The following is a 16,593-nucleotide window of genomic DNA, read 5'->3' as shown; positions in this document are numbered from 1 at the left end:
ATGTGATAGATGGTGTGGTTATTACTGCTATCTTTCCTGTGAACAATTCCCCGGCCTGACTTCCACTATACGTTTCCAACGCACTCCTTCTTGTACTTTTTTAAAATATTTCATTTGTCGTTGAGTGGCATTCCCGCCTTTTGCTGCCTCTAAATCTTCTAGGATTTTAAGTTCTGTGAAGTCTGGTTCTAATGACATAGACCACCTGCTTTTGCACTACAGACCTAGAGATGTGGAACATAGTAGCTTGAAGGGAACTGGTAATAGACTGGAAAAGACAGGAGTATGGATAAAACTGTAAAAGTTATGCGTACTTTTATACACATACATTCCGGCAACAAATGACAGAAGTAGGCAAGTTAACTGGAAGAAACTGTTTTAGCAGGGGAAAAAAAAAGAAATATAACTCTGTTGTTTCCGCCCGGTTTCGAACCGGGGACCTTTCGCGTGTTAGGCGAACGTGATAACCACTACACTACGGAAACACATGACTGCTCTGCTTTCCATACCTTTTATAAGACTTATGATCATAGTCAATGTCCAGGACCCTCTACCCATCCGCTGGCTCAGAGCCCCCGGAACCATCCTGCCCCGGAATACCGGTCCCTTGGTGGCCTTGGGTAACAGTGTTTGTCAAACTGTGGAGCGCGATCCGTTAGTGGGTAGTGAAATCAATCAAGTGTAGCAATTAAAAAAAAAAGTGTGAATGAAAGCAGCGGGCCTCGTGGGAGGGAAGGTAAAATGTGGCTTGAGGCTGGATAACCCTCTCCATTATCTCTGTCTTCTAGGGAGAGAGCTGCCAGGTTTAAATTTTCAGATAATTTGTGCTCTATTGACAGTTAGATCTAAAGGGTTCAAATACATTCAAAGTATATGAGATTTGAATATATTTTCGTCAAAATGTAAATTAGATATGAACAAGCAACAATGAAATTAATTTTACATATGCTTTCAATATAATTATATATTTCTTAGAAATTATACAAAATTATTAAGAATAAAGGGGAGATTGAAATTAGTGAATATCAAATTTTAGGTCGATGTTATTTAAATAAAGCTGAAAAAAATTTATTAAATTTTGAAAACGTAGTGAAATCTTTTAAGTATTTTATAAAAATAAAACCCATTCAATTTCCAGAATTGGGATGAGGTTTAACATATGCTATATGTAGATATGCTATATGTATCTACATGTATGCAAATTTAAGAGTAGTATCGATGGTATAATATTGCAAAATGTTTTTCTGTTGCCGGTGCTTGTTCCCAAAGACCTAGGTAACCAGGAATTGGAACAGAGGCTGAGTCCTACTGAGTAGGGATCCTTAAAGTGTCTGTGACACGGAAGGCCCTCTCCCCCAGAGCACAGGGCAGGAGGCCCTCTTGTCCAAGTCTAGTTCAAGGTTACCAAGGGGCCTGCAAGTGGCCCAATCCATGGAAGCTTTACCATTTTCCCTTCCTAGACTATAATTTGACTCTACCCACTTGTCCCTTTTTGCACATCTCGACTCCCTTGGCTTCAATGGAAGCTTCGCTGCTGGCTTTCCTCCTATTCCGACTCCTCCTTCTTGTACCTGAGGCCATCTCCCTGAGGGTCAGATCCCAGCTCACAGCTTGACCCGCACTGTATCCCTGCAACTGAGACTCCAGCTAAGACTGCTCTCCCCTGTCTTGCACATGTCCCTTTAGACGTCAACCCAACGTCAAGACTGAACTCATTACTCCTCTCTCCTCTCTCCCCCACCACTTCCAATCTTCAGCATCCGATCTCGGTTGTTAAACCATCGAAAGCAGAAATCCAGGAGACCCCTCTCCTGCCCTGAGTACAAACCATACATCCAGCTCCTTCACCGCTTCTCCGGTCGGCTGCTGCCTTGCCCCTGGCGCCAGCCGCCTCCTGCCTGGACCGTGACTGTTTCCTTCCGGCCCCTCTCCCTGACGCGGTCTCAGTCCCCTCACACCTCCTGCTCATCATTCCTGAAAGAATCCAAGACGTAAATCAGTGCGAGTCCTTCTGCCTCTGCAGCTTTTACTACAGCTCGAGGAAAAGACCAAAGATCCTACCATGAATTTGCCTAACGTCTGAACCTATGAACGCCAAGAGCAACGTGGATCACTTACTAGCACAGGGATTCTAAACCAGACCCGGCCCGAGGGGCAGCGGTAGACGGGGTGGAGAGGAAAGAAAAGCAGGAATTGTAGCAAAAAGCTCGGGCGTGCGTGCCCTGGGCTTGTTGGGAGACAGGGAAGAGAAGCTTGTCCACTTAGGATTCTCTCTCTCTTTTTTTTTTTTAACATCTTTATGGGAGTATAATTGCTTTACAGTGGTGTGTTAATTTCTGCTTTATAACAAAGTGAATCAGCTATACATATACATATATCCCCATATCTCCTTCCTCTTGAGTCTCCCTCCCACCCTCCCTAACCCACCCCTCTAGGTGGTCACAAAGCCCCAAGCTGATCTCCCTGTGCTATGCGGCTGCTTCCCACTAGCTACCTATTTTACATTTGGTAGTGTATATATGTCCATGCCACTCTCTCACTTTGTTCCAGCTTACTCTTCCCTCTCCCCGTGTCCTCCTGTCCATTCTCTACGTCTGCATCTTTATTCCTGTCGTGCACTTCGGCTTTCTCTTAATGAAAAAGCCAGAATCTTTTAGGAATGTTTTCCAGTCCCACTAAAGGTGGTAAAAAATAACCCTGAAACCACTTTGCAAACGAATCCACAAGCATTTGTACAAGACGAAATGCCAACGTTCAAACTCTTCTAACACCGTCTTGTTTAGACCCAAACGTTCCAAGAAAAGACCATAATAACACTAACTCCCCAGGGACGCGTGAGGTAGGCCTGTACTAGCAACTCTGCCTACTTTACCAACTCTGCCCATTTCCTGTCCACACTGCTCTCAGAGGGTGTCATGCTAAATCCTCCCTAACGCTCCCTTTTGATACACTTCTGAGACCGAAGGTGGTACTATTCTTCGCTTAGCAAGTTTAATAAACCAGCTTTATATAATCAACAGACTTCTCTCGTGGTCTGGTGTGTATGTGGGGAGACTTCTACAGACGGAAAATAGAAAATGGGCTGAATTTACAGGACTAAGGAACAATAAATGGAAAAGGATGAATTCAAGTGAAGTTAAGGAAGAATTTCGTGACAAGACCGGTAAACTGAAGATGTTCATGTTAGGGTGTTCCAAGAAAGGACATTTTAACGTTCCTTTATGTGTAGGGGGAAAGTGGAGGCTGGGATGTGTGGGGCAACATTTCACAAAAGATCGACTCAATACCGACCATAAAGGGAGTACACTGGACATGAGGGTCTCGGACATCGAAACAGGGCGGCGGCGGTGAGAGCGCGGAATACTAACCTGTAAATCACCTGGTAAGGTGGTCGCTAATCAGGGGTCCCTGGGGTCCTACCGCAGCTTCCGGGGGTCACTCAGTGCCCTCCCTCCCAGGGCAGCTTGCCCGGGACACGCGGGCAGGTCGTCTCTTAAATAGAGGGCGCCTAATACATGTTGAGCCCTGATAGGCGGATTTCAGTAAGCGGAATGTGGTCTGAGGAACAGGCCCCTAGGAATTTGTTCGCCGGCAGTCACCCTTCACTCTCCCTTTCGGGAAGCGATAGGCCTTAGAGCTGGGTGCACTCCATCTCGAGTGCGGGTCTTGGTCCGGAGAATGCCTTGCTGCCCTTGCATCAAAAGCTCTTTTATCATCGTCATTTCCAAAATGAACCAGCGCCCAACGTGGGGCTCGAACCCACGACCCTGAGATTAAGAGTCTCATGCTCTACCGACTGAGCTAGCCGGGCGGCTAGTGACGGTACCTTTTCTGTCCCAACGGACCAAGATCCACGAGCAAGGATGCAGGCACACTGCTACGCAACCGCAGAAGTATTATAGAGCGCCAGCTGTGCGCCTGGCTCTGCCCTAATGACTAGGACCGAGGGGTCCGAAGTCTACGCCCCCTCGACACGGAAGAGGTGGCCGTGCAGGCGTCCGGGGGGAAGAGCAAAGAGATTAGCTGAGGTAAAGAGACCTGAATTTACGTTGGAGCACTTATGCAGAATATAGACTGCTACGGTACCGCCTCACGGCCAGTCTCCGAGAAACAGAAATAGAGATAAACACACACTTGTCCTTCATGTGACAGCCTTCACTCTCCGGGATGCCGGAGAGACGGTGACTAGGACCAAAAGTTGTTTCCGCCCGGTTTCGAACCGGGGACCTTTCGCGTGTGAGGCGAACGTGATAACCACTACACTACGGAAACACCCACAGCGAGAGCGTCACTGATAATACCCTGAAATCTACACGTAGCCGGAACTGGCAGGGTTGAGAAACACCACAAATCCAGAGGAACAAGGGGCTCCCATCAGGGGCCGGCTGAACCGTGTTCAGGTCTTGTGGCCCCATTTTTCTGCCACAGTAGCGCTCGCAGCTCCCGGCACGGCCTAGTACAGTTCACGCACGAGGATTCGTGGTTTTGGCGCGTTCGGACCACCACTTTAGAAAGCACGTCCATTTGGAGCGTCCCCAAGAGGCGGGAAGGGCCTCGAGATCAGGGTCAATTCTATCGCGCAGCGTCCGACACTCGCTGGGGATTCTGTACATGGACACAGGTCCTGTAACTTTCCCCGCAGGTTTTTTAAAAATTTTTAATTAATTGAGATATATATATATATATATATTAAAGCATCAAGTATAATTTCTATTGCACAAATAATCTATTTGGCAGAGTTGCTCTGAGTACCACAGCAGTATCTTTATCTTTACTGATGCCGTTCTACAGGCCCCCTAGGATTCTCTCAAGTAAAATCAATTCCGCAAACCCATTCCGAGTCCCTGCTCTTAGACTGCGACTCCACGAAGACAGACCTCGAGGTTTTCTGGGCGTGGAGCACGCGTGGCGCACAGCTCAGAAAGTGTTAAATGAATCGACAGCACTTGGGGAAATAAACTTTTTTTTTTCTTTAAGGCAATACATTGACATGGTTCAAAATTCAAAACACACACACACAACGACATTTACGGAAAAGTGTCCTTCCTATCCTGGATCCTCAGACTTCCCAGAGAAACTAGTATTCTTCCAGAGATAGACGACGACGATGATAATAATGGGTAGCTAAAACTTGTATCTCACTTACCATGTGCTAAGCAACATTCTAATAGCTTTGCATTACATTAATTTCACTAAGCCCTCTGAGATAGGAACTGCCCTTACTTTATGAGTAAACACAAGACTATAAAGCTATTACATACATTTAACATCCTATTCCCCCCCCATTTTTTACAGATATACTCTACACACTATTCAGCACCTTGCTTTTTTCACTTCAGAATACTGTACATTTTGAAGAGGATTCCCTTCTTATATCTAAAGTGTTCCAATGTGTGAATGTGCATGTCATGATTTGCAACCGTTCCTTTACTGATGGCAATTAGGAAAGTTCATCTAAACGATGCGATAGTGACCGACCGCAGTTTCTAAAATGGGTGTGGAAATGCCAACTACAGAGGGGAGGAGGAGGGGGAGGGTCTCCGGTCCCACCTCCATCGCACTTCTACAGGCCCCGCCCCCTAGTCTCGGAGGGACGCTCAGAGCCCTCAAACAACAAAGTCCTTCGCCTAGAAGGGCCGGAAGTACTTCAGGGCGCTCAGCGACCGCCGCCCCTCCGCTTCCGGCATCGGCGGTGCGGAATCCCTGCTGCAGTTCACTGTGTCCGGTCGGTAGGATGGCGCCGGGCCGATGCGGTCATAGCACTGAGAGCAGACGGGCGCCAGGCCCTTCCACCGTCCCCCGAAGTTTATCCCCAGTGGCGGGCGATGGGGGAGGCCGAGCTTTCTGTTTCGTCTGCGTTCCCTGCTCCCTCGCATCACAGAGGCGTGCGCCTCTGTCTTTCTAGGTCTCCCGCCCTGTTCCCGAGTGCCTGCTAGAGCGTCTTCTCACCGTTTTCTGTCACCCAGGGGCCCGGGGCGGGTAAGGGCGGGGAGAGGGATAGAAAGGGATGTAGCGTGACCGCGGATGGAACTCGCGGGCTTGGGTGGTTCGCAGCACCGGAAGTGTTGGGGGGACGGAAATGAGGGGGCGGAGCCAGGAAGTGAGGAGGGGCGGGGGTTTATGAGGAGGCCAAGGGAGCTTTGGGGTAGATTTGCACTCAGGGCCACCTGAGGGACTTGGGGGTATCGCTCAGCTGTATCCCCTCCCCTCTCAGGGACACGGTTGTTGTCTGGGAGTAGGGAACTCTGTGCGGAGGGGTGGGTTGTCGGGAGGACATTTCTCTGGCTGCGCTTGAGGCAAGGTGTATAGAGGCAGGGCTGGGGGTGGGGCTGGGTCGTCAGGGCGTCTGAGAGGGAAGACCCCCCCCCCCGCCCCCCAGCTCCCCACCGCCCGTCTACACTGGCTGACTGGACACTAAGATGGCTGCCGTTGCCATGGCACCCAACCCTGTGCAGACCCTTCAGGAGGAGGCGGTGTGCGCCATCTGCCTCGATTACTTCACGGACCCTGTGTCCATCGGCTGCGGGCACAACTTCTGCCGAGTGTGTGTAACCCAGCTGTGGGGAGGGGAGGATGAAGAGGACAGGGACGAGTTAGACCGGGAGGAAGAGGAGGAGGACGGAGAGGAGGAGGAAGTGGAGGCTGTGGGGGCCGGTGGGGGGTGGGACACCCCCATGCGGGATGAAGACTATGATGGCGACATGGAGGAGGAAGTCGAGGAGGAAGAGGAGGGTGTGTTTTGGACCAGTGGCATGGGCGGGTCCAACTGGGAAAACATGGACTACGTGTGGGAGGAGGAGGACGAGGAGGAAGACCTGGACTACTACTTGGGGAACGTGGAGGGGGACCTGAGGGGGGAGGAGGAGGAGGATGAGGAGGAAGTGCTGGAGGAGGACGAGGAAGAGGAGCTAGATCCCGTCACCCCACTGCCCCCGCCTCCAGCCCCTCGGAGGTGCTTCACCTGCCCCCAGTGCCGCAAGAGCTTTCCCAGGCGGAGCTTCCGCCCCAACCTGCAGCTGGCTAACATGGTCCAGGTGATTCGGCAGATGCACCCAACCCCTGGTCGAGGGAGCCGTGGGAACGAGCAGGGCATTTGTCCCAAACACCAAGAAGCCCTGAAGCTCTTTTGCGAGGTGGATGAAGAAGCCATCTGTGTGGTGTGCCGAGAATCCAGGAGCCACAAACAGCACAGCGTGGTGCCGTTGGAGGAGGTGGTGCAGGAGTACAAGGTGAGAGAAGTAGAAGGTGGGAGTTTAGTGGGGGTGGAGGGGAAGTAAGAGGAGCTGGGAAAAGGAAACATGTCTTCCCACCCCCCCACCCCCCCCCGGCTCCCCCTCGAAGAACCTCATGTACTGTTGAGCTGATTCTCCTTACCTAAGCACTTACTGGCACCAGGATGGGTTGGAGTGAGAAGGATCCTGGACACAGACAAAGTAGACACAGTGAAGAAGACCAGGGAAGACTGGCTTCCTCAAAGGAGATCTGGCAAAATTGGTGATGCCATATCTCTGGGCTTTGTCTTCTGTCTTCTCTTACACTTCCACTGTCCCTAAGTAATAGCAAGTGACAAGCCCCTAGGGCTTTACTACCAGTCTCATTTAACTCTGGGTGACTCTTAAATGTGTCCTTGACTGAAACCCCTAGCAATGGAAAGAACTTGGGGCTCAAATAAGAAGGGGCTCTGAGGGGCAGGAATGTAGTATTGACTACTCGTATGAGACCCATACGCTCCTCACTTGCTTTCTAAGGCGTTCCCCACCCACTCCAAGATACGGCTTGGTTCTCTCCGTGGGTCTGCATCATTCTGGTGTCGTGGCCAGGGCTTCTTACCTTTCCTGGGAATTCAGAAAAAAGGGAGAGGTTTTTAAGTCAGAAGACCCGGCTTTTAGTCTCTGAATGTCTTTGAACTTTAATTTCTTAGTATGTCCCGCAGCACTGTTTTAAGCACTTTTCATGGACTCTCATTTAAAACTGAGAAAATCCTGTGAGTTTGATATGGTTTGTACTCCTGTCTTACAGATTGGGAAACAGAGAGATTTAAGTAATATACAAAGGGCCACACAGCTACTAGTAACCGGTGGACTTGGTTATGACCCCCCCCCCCGCCCCCCGGCCTATACTGTTAACAGCGTCACCGCCATTTGGATGTCTGTTGTTTGTTTGACTTTTCTGACATGTGACTTTTCTTGGAGGCTGATTCTAGTTTAGTTAATATCTTGCCTCCTACTTCTGATCCTGATTCTTTGGACACAGATAAAGGAGATTTGTGTGTGAGACAGCCAGTAGAAATAACATTATTTAGCAAAGGCCCAGATGGGTTTGTAGCAGTGGAACCAGGAGGAGAGGGTAGCTTCTTCTATGTAGTCTGCACAGAGCTTTTTTGTTTTATGGCTTGCGTTTCCACACCTTCCCCTGATTCCTACAGTAACGTTATTTAGGTACTATTATCATTACCCCAGTTTTAGAGTGAGATGTCTAGAGCTTCTCAGCTGTGAGTGATACCTACAGCTAATACAGACCTATACCCCTCATGACAAGTAACTATTCCTCGCGCACAGTGATCGTCAAACGTGGCTGACTGTCCCAATTATTAGTGGAGGTTTTCAGAAGTACAGTGCGCCCTACCGTTAGAGATTCTGAATCAGTGACAGGGAGAATATCTTTAGAAAGCCCAGGCTAGTATGGGAATCACTGAACTGGTAATACCGCCTGCCTTTTAGGCCCTACATTATTGGGGGAGATTGTGAGCTCCTTTTGTCCTTCCATTTTGTATCCCCTCAGTTTCTAGTTAATTGTACTCATCGCACAATGTGCAGTCACTTTGTCAACTGGATCCCAGGGCGGAATATCCATGGGCATTCCACCCCTTCTCCACCCTTCCCTTGCAGAACTCTTCTGAAGAGCTTCTGAAACTGGATTTTAATTTGTGTTAGCCATAGCTGTTGAATGCCAGGCCAGTAGAGCTGTGCAATTTGGAGAGGCCAGAGAGACACAAATAATCTGATCAGCAAATGCAAATACATAAGTTTCATTATGTCAAACGATAATTTGAGTGACTCCCTTTCTAACTTACAGGGTATTTTACAGGCGGGTAGTTTCTTTTCAGGTATGTACACTAACTAGCATTAGCTTGGCACACTGTTGTTTTGTAGAGATATTTCCTTACTGAATAGGTAATAATGCACAAATGATGTATAAATAAAGCTTCAAAAAAGTTAAACGTTCTTGAAACTTTCTCTTAAATGGTACTCTATTTGGATTTGTGTGTATGAATTTTTTGTCAACAATTTAGGAAAAATATTAAATGAGAAACTTATGCATCATGAATTCTGACTTAATAGAGTTGAAATTATTGTGGAGAAAAGTAGATAGTAATAGCGAAAGGCAAAATTTTGTGTAGTTTATGTTATTTTTATGTTATGGATTGATTGTAATTTTATTATGATTTTTTTCTTCGACCAGTTAACCTGTGCAACAACTACCTTTTGTGCTCTGGGACACTCACCTCTTTGGATCAAGGGTCATTGTCAGGCTGTCATTGGCAGCTGAGGCTTGGGTAGGGAATTTTAGATAACATTTAGTACTGATCTTTTGCTCCATGCCAGACTCTGTGCTAAGCATAGTGTCTGTGAGGCAGATTCTGTTATTCCCAGTTCCCCTTTTGAGATGAGGAAACTGGAAGCATGGCTTGCCTCGGGCTGCATTCAGGTTCAGATCAGAGTCTGGGCTTGAGCTCTTCTATGCTGTATTACCCCTCAAGGAAAAGGAGAAGGCATAGCAGGCAGAAGGAGTAGATGGCATAAAAAAGGAAAGAGCACAAAAGTTGGGCTTATCTCATGCATTCTAGTCTAACAGCCCGTTAAAGCAAAAGATTTTGCTACGGATGATTAGAACACAGAGCTCAAGAGCATATTTGCTGAGAGAGTTAAAACTTTAGGAGGAGAGGGTTTTCCATTTAGCAAGTAACTGAGTAGGAGAGAAAGCCAGTGGACAGAGAGAAGCATAGAAATTACAATAGGTAAAGCGGGGTTCCTGCTGCCATGAGTCTGGGTGTCCTGGGGGTAGCACACTTGTAAATGATTGCAGTGCAGGGGAGTATTGTAAAGGCGTATTCACGTTCCTTGGGATCACAGAGGAAGTTGGGGACCATCAGGGACATGGTCAGGTAGCTGGGTTTTAAAGGAAGAATGCCTTGGGCTAAGTGTAGAAGGGCAGCCCCAGGCAGAGGGAACAGCATGGATAAAGGTATGGAATTATGCTCAGGAAAAGACAAGTTTTATGTGACTAAAACTAAGAGTCTCTGTTGAGGGGGGTGTAGGAGGGGAGGTGTAGGAGGGGAGGCAAGAAATGAAGAAGCAATGAGAGCCTCTTATTTTGCAAGTCATGGAGAACTGTTGAAAGATTTTTAGCACAGGCATAAAGTCATCAGAAGAGTATTTAGAGATGAAAATTATGAGGAAGATTGCTTATGAGGGGGAAGGGACTATAGATAGGAACATTCATATGGAAGGACTTTGTGTGGTGAGGGGCTCAAGCCAGGTTTACTCCAACTCTGAGTGTGGGGCTATGTAGTCATCAGGATCCTACCTTTAATTTTTATTTTATTTTCTTTTTATTTTTTGGCTGTGCTGCATGGTATGCGGGATCTTAGTTCCCTGACCAGGGATCGAACCCTCGCTCCCTGCAGTGGAAGCGTGGAATCTTAACTGCTGGACTGCCTGGGAAGTCCCAGGATCCTACCTTAAGAGCACACCCAGGGCTTTGTACCTGAGAGCAGGTGGAGGGTTGGAGGCCTTTGTCATCATCTGAAGAGAAGAAAGGAGAGGAAGGGAGTGTGATGCTCCTTTGATACCTGTGATGGTGATCAGGCTTTGAGCCCCAACCCCAAATGGGAGAATGGGGTATGTGGGCTCTGAGAACAGGTGCCCCTCGCATCCCAGGCCTCTAATCTTCCTTTCCCCGTTTCCTTAGGCCAAACTGCAGGGGCACGTGGAACCACTGAGGAAGCACTTGGAGGCTGTGCAGAAGATGAAGGCCAAGGAGGAGAGGCGGGTGACAGAGTTGAAGGTGAGTGAATGTCCTTGACAGGGCTCTGTGGTCAGAGCAGGGAAGATGGGCTCTCACAGGGGGTGACTAGATCCGCTGAAGAGGGGCAGCCGAGGCCTGGGAGAGAGGTAGACACCTTCCCAGGGTTGTGAGGAGAGAGGGGCCTTAGTGGATCAAGAGGCATGTTTGTTCCTAGGTTCCAAAATGGAGTGAAACAGGTTTAGCTTGGAGAGGGTTGGTGCCTGGCCCAAGGCTGCAGAGCAGGTTTACCACCCCAGACACCTAACCCAAGAGCTGCTGCCCCATACTGCTGTGCCCGCCACACCAGATAACACAGAGGTCAGAAGAGGGCAAGGCAAAATTCAGATATCAGCTATCAGAGAAGCTCCAGGTTCCAGGATAGATGGCAAATGGTGGGCAAAGCAGCACTGAGCATGAGGGGAGGAATGTTAGCACTGCAGAGACCTAATATCTTCTGGTCCAGTGTTTCTCAGTCTTTTAAAAATTATTGCTCACCCCTCCCCAAGGAGTATTTTTAGATATTTTCCCCCGAATTCCCACCCCTTACCTCTGCCTCTTTTTGTAAGGCCGGGAGGCACTGGAATAGCCTGGCACTGAGCTTTGGAGACCAAGCTAGGGCATCCTTCCTGTCTGTCCTCTTCCCCCATCCCTCCAATGCCTGCCACCCTGAGAGGGTGGCTGAGCCTTGCCGCTTCCCGGGGCCGTGCTCATTCATTGCCACCTACACATTAGGGACTCTGTTGCTGGCAGTTGCTAGGCACTGAGTGGTGAAATCTGAGTCCGGGAGTTGGGGAGTTATCTTGCTTCTAGCCAGCTGCCCAAGTTGAGACTTTTGGGCTCCTGGAGTGCAGAGGTGTCAGGATCTGAGTTTCACTGGGACAGAGAGTGAAACTATTTCCTTCACCCACTTGGCCAGCCAGGACTTTCCTCCCCACTCTGGCCTGTTACTCTTTTTCCTAAGAATGTCTCCATCTTATATCTGGGCAAAAAGTGTGCCCATCATCTGGGATTGTCCAGCCCAGGCAGATAGGGTGGGAATGGGCAGAGGTTTTCTCTCATTATATATAGAAGTTACCTACATAATAATATCCATGATTTTGCCCCTTGGCCCATAAAGTGTAAAATATTATCTGACCCTTTACAGAAGAAGTTTGCTGACTCCTGATCTAGAAGTATTGGGTGACTTTCCCAAGGTCCTTAGTGGTATAGCCAGGACCCTAATTTCATATCTTGATTCCTGAATTTTTTATTCATTTCAAAAACTTCTTACCAGCACCTACTCTGTGGTCGGCACTGTGGCCACAGCGCTTACAGAGAAGTGGGTGAAGACAATGTTAAAAGATACTCCACTGTAAATACAACATTTCAAATTGAGATATATGCCATGAGGAGATACAATGATATTTATGAGGGTGGTCCTGATTTAGATCTGGAAGAGAGATACTTCTCTTAGGAATGTTTAAGCTTAGACCTGAAGAACGAGTCAAGTTAGGTAGCCAGGGTGGAGATAAGTGTTGCAGGCATTGGTTGGTGAGTTTGGGACCAGTGTGCCAGGAGCATGGAAGTGGTGCCTGCTAAAGCCAGGAGATGGGGAAGGGGACAGGGCCCTTTTTCCATTCAGAATGTAGGGCTCCTTTGCCTTGGATTGAGGGGCAGCAGTTGCAAAATTGGAGGTTTATGTTTCTGTGTGTTGAGGTGGTATCCACCATCCCCTTTGCATCATCCCAGAGCCAGATGAAGTCAGAGCTGGCAGCTGTGGCCTCAGAATTTGGGCGGCTGACACGGTTTCTGGCCGAAGAGCAGGCAGGGCTAGAGCGGCGCCTCCGAGAGATGCACGAAGCTCAGCTGGGGCGCGCGGGAGCAGCGGCCAGCCGCCTCTCGGAGCAGGCTGCCCAGCTGAGCCGCCTGCTGGCTGAGGCCCAGGAGCGGAGCCAGCAGGGGGGCCTGCGGCTGCTCCAGGTGAGCAATGGCCCCTTCCCTGTCCACCCTCCAGAACCCTGTGTCTGCTCTGTCAGGCGGTGCTTACCAAACACCTGTCCAGAGCTGCCTCTCTTCTCATTGGGAGGAACCCACAGTGATTTAACCTGAAGACCAAAAAGGTTTTTGAGGCTGCAGAGTAGTTGATGCCAAATGTGGTGTGTGTTGATTATACGCAATGAAAAGAACGAAGATTCTGTTCGTAGAAGGAGGGTTTTAAGAGTTGAGGAAAGAATTTTTGACAGTGACATCCTGAAAAATATAACCAAGTCGTATTGTGAAAATCCTTTTACTGGGGTTGAAAATTCTGCTGGGCCCACAGTAGGATGAGTTAAATTAGGCATACTGAGGCATAGGGGTGGTCGAGATGGATGCATGTTCACTGAGGGCCTTGTGTCCTTTTTCTTACTCCCTTGTTCAAGTTCAGTTCTTTCTCTGGCTGGAATCAGATGGGGAGAAGGGAGCCATCCCTGTGCAGCTGACTCTCTCTTTGTCTCTTTCTCCCTCTCCCTCTTTTTGTTTCTGTTATTCCCAGGACATCAAGGAGACTTTCAATAGGTGTGTTCCCACCCTTTATCCTTTGTGACCCAGTGGCATCTGGTTCCCCATCCCTGCCTCTCTTGGATATCCTGCTCCTCTCCTTCCTTCCCCAGGACCCGAGTTTCTGCCTCCTGGACCCTCTCCTTCCCCTCAGCTTCTGCTCTTCCCTCTGGGAATATCATGGTCCCACCCCCTGCCCGGTCCCCTTCCTCCAGGTGTGAAGAGGTACAGCTGCAGCCCCCAGAGGTCTGGTCCCCTGACCCGTGTCAACCCCATAGCCATGACTTCCTGACAGACGCCATCGTGAGGAAAATGAGCCGGATGTTCTGTCAGGCTGCCCGAGGTAGGGAGGTCATGTTTGACCTTCCTTTGCCTTTTTCTTCACATACCTGAGATTGGGTTCTGAGGGAAGTTGGGCCCTGGGGGAATAGTGGGTACTGAGATGGAGCAGGATACAGGGAGGCCAACTGGGGGGGGCTTCAAGCCAAGAGTAGCTCTTGTCCTAGCCCAGGTAGGTGTTGGGGAATAAGAGCTGGGGCCAGAGGGAAACAGATGGTGTTTTGGTGTCCTGAAAACAGAGTGGGGAAAGGAGGAGAGCCCCTAGGAACTTGAGCCTGGACTCTAGGTTGGGGTGGGGAGCTGAGGACAGCTGGATGGTGGGGAGGGAGAGAGGTGAAGGGCAGGGCAGCAGGAAAGGCCAAACCTTGGAGTTAGCTGCTAACAGGGAACAGTCGTTCCAGCCTTGGCGTATTTGTCCTCCCTCCTCCCAAGTGGACCTGACGCTGGACCCTGACACGGCTCACCCGGCCCTGATGCTGTCCCCTGACCGCCGGGGGGTCCGCCTGGCAGAGCGGCGGCAGGAGGTTGCTGACCATTCCAAGCGCTTCTCGGCAGACTGCTGCGTGCTGGGGGCCCAGGGCTTCCGCTCTGGCCGGCACTACTGGGAGGTAGAGGTGGGCGGGCGGCGGGGCTGGGCAGTGGGTGCTGCCCGTGAATCAACCCATCATAAGGAGAAGGTGGGCTCTGGGGGGTCCTCTGTGGGCAGCGGTGATGCCAGCTCCTCCTCTCGCCATCACCACCGCCGCCGCCGGCTCCACCTGCCCCAGCAGCCCCTGCTCCAGCGGGAAGTGTGGTGTGTGGGCACCAATGGCAAACGCTACCAGGCACAGAGCTCAACGGAGCAGACACTGCTGAGCCCAAGTGAGAAACCAAGGCGCTTTGGTGTGTACCTGGACTATGAGGCCGGGCGCCTGGGCTTCTACAATGCAGAGACTCTGGCTCATGTGCACACCTTTTCGGCTGCCTTCCTGGGCGAGCGTGTCTTCCCTTTCTTCCGGGTGCTCTCCAAGGGTACCCGTATCAAGCTCTGCCCTTGATCAACCTGCCACCCGCAGGGGCCCCTCTGGTTAGCACTGGGGGGCGGGTGGTGGTGGAAAGTAGCCCATAAATTTGGGAGCTCAAAGGCTCCTCTATTTGTTACTGCGTTGCTTCCGGCTCCTCCTTGACCCCAGGCCCCTGCTTCTCCCTTAGGAGCCTAATGAACTCCCCCAGCCTCCAGCTCAGTCTTCTCACCTACTATGTTTGTCCAACAGGTCTGCATGGGTCCCTGATGAGAACAGTTGCCTGGTCTTCTCTCCCTCCCTCCGCCCAGGGATCTGAGTTTTTGAGTAGGGGATGAGGGGAGATTGTAATCTCATTATAAACTTCCCTTTCCCCATCCCTGTTCAACTTTCATGTCAGTTCTGAGACTGGAGGATTTGGGCAAGACTCATGACAGCCCTCATTTCCAACTCCGTTTTCTGATGCAAATTTTAGCTAAGGGATTTGGAAGCTTTTTGGGGGGAAGCAGGCTGGGAAAAGGGTAGACCTGGATAATAAACAGTCTACTCTCTGGGGGAAGTACGAAGGATTCTAATTTTTCTTCCATCCCCAATTTCTACCTCCATAGACTGGCCAGAATTTAGCTTCAGTGAGAGATCTGGAATGGTCGACATGATCAAAACTCCATACATCACATCACCCAATAAATTATTCCTCGCCCCCTTCCTTTTTTTCAGCACTTAATCTAGGAGCAAAGCTCCTCCCCTCCCCAAACCCTCAGGTCTTTTCACTGCCAGGCTCCTTTCCCTTTTGTTCAGTGGAGTTTCTTTTGTCAGGGTTCCAGCCTCTCTCTCTTCTTTGCTTAGTTCCCTCCATTTGGTGAGCCCTGGAGGGGAGCCTGGGGACAGGGATTTGAATCCCTGGGAGGAGAGCCTTGGGCAGAATCTATTTTTCTAGTAACCCTTTGCCTTCTGTCACTTATCAGCTTTTGTCCTCTGCTTTGATGGCTGGGGTCAATTTATGCTCCTGGGGGAAAGGGAAGATGGGTTGTGTTGCGGAAATAAAAAGTTTATTTGCTGCTTTTGTGGAGTCCACTCCTTTAGAAAAGTAAAAGTAAGGAGATGCCACCAAATGGAGGACAGATTAATTGTACCTTCCCTATCAGGTGTGATTCTGTTTCAACAGACTAAGGTATAAATCTTATTACCCCCCTCCATTTGAATACCCTGCCTAGCCTGTTACTGGCAGGCCCCTCAGAATACCTACTTGAAGAACATTTGCCACTTCTTTTCTACCACTGCTATGAGACTTTATACCATACCATGGCCCTCGAGCCCAAGACTCAGGCACACTACATCTCCAAAGTCTTTTTATATGTCATTATATCTAGTTGAAATCCCACTAAATCGAAGTCAAAGAAAAGACTCATTGCCATTATGAGTTGGAGGGTATATGTAAGAGACCTCAATATGCTGCACATCTGTCATTTAGCTGCCACTTGAGGAAAAGCCATCTCTGTGATTATATTTATTAACACCTCCAGACCATCCCACACTCTTTTAATCTTCAATTACGGAAGAAGTGCAAAGGAGTCATTACGCAGCAGCTCTTCTGGTGAGTTGCCTTGCCTTAAAGCAGGGGTCCCCAACCTCTGGTGAGTGGCGGGCGATCAAGGAAGCTTTGGTCTGC

The 16,593-nt window shown here is 49.6% G+C and overlaps 1 protein-coding gene and 3 non-coding genes across 7 annotated transcripts; 1 reads left to right on the top strand and 3 right to left on the bottom strand.

The window, feature by feature from the left end:
* Positions 1-412: 412 nt before the first annotated feature.
* Positions 413-485, bottom strand: TRNAV-AAC (transfer RNA valine (anticodon AAC)). Its single transcript has one exon. It is a non-coding gene; the product is annotated as a tRNA-Val (tRNA).
* A 3,253-nt stretch (positions 486-3,738) lies between these two features.
* On the bottom strand, positions 3,739-3,811 carry TRNAK-CUU (transfer RNA lysine (anticodon CUU)). The gene has a single exon. It is a non-coding gene; the product is annotated as a tRNA-Lys (tRNA).
* A 388-nt stretch (positions 3,812-4,199) lies between these two features.
* On the bottom strand, positions 4,200-4,272 carry TRNAV-CAC (transfer RNA valine (anticodon CAC)). The gene has a single exon. It is a non-coding gene; the product is annotated as a tRNA-Val (tRNA).
* A 1,372-nt stretch (positions 4,273-5,644) lies between these two features.
* On the top strand, positions 5,645-15,981 carry TRIM41 (tripartite motif containing 41). Of its 4 annotated transcripts, none has more exons than XM_089905164.1 (7): positions 5,645-7,229; positions 10,972-11,067; positions 12,763-13,026; positions 13,580-13,602; positions 13,698-13,927; positions 14,356-14,537; positions 15,177-15,981. In XM_089905164.1, exons 1-7 carry the CDS (start codon positions 6,420-6,422, stop codon positions 15,192-15,194), a joined length of 1,623 nt encoding a protein of 540 aa, XP_089761290.1. In that variant the 5' UTR covers positions 5,645-6,419; the 3' UTR covers positions 15,195-15,981. The 4 variants fall into 4 exon arrangements, with proteins under 4 accessions (XP_089761290.1, XP_089761291.1, XP_022414332.1 ...); XM_089905165.1 differs by having other exon boundaries at positions 5,646-7,229; positions 14,356-14,531; XM_022558624.3 differs by having other exon boundaries at positions 5,651-7,229; positions 13,800-13,927; positions 14,356-15,981.
* The last annotated feature ends 612 nt before the right edge of the window (positions 15,982-16,593 follow it).

This window comes from Delphinapterus leucas, unplaced genomic scaffold, assembly GCF_059928025.1.
Source record: "Delphinapterus leucas isolate spDelLeu-1000000601 "Yukka" unplaced genomic scaffold, BTC_Dleu_Yukka2 spDelLeu_asBTCV2_sq25, whole genome shotgun sequence".
NCBI lineage: Eukaryota > Metazoa > Chordata > Mammalia > Artiodactyla > Monodontidae > Delphinapterus > Delphinapterus leucas.
Note: the sequence above shows the minus strand (reverse complement) of the source record. Positions and strands in the feature narration are given on the sequence as shown.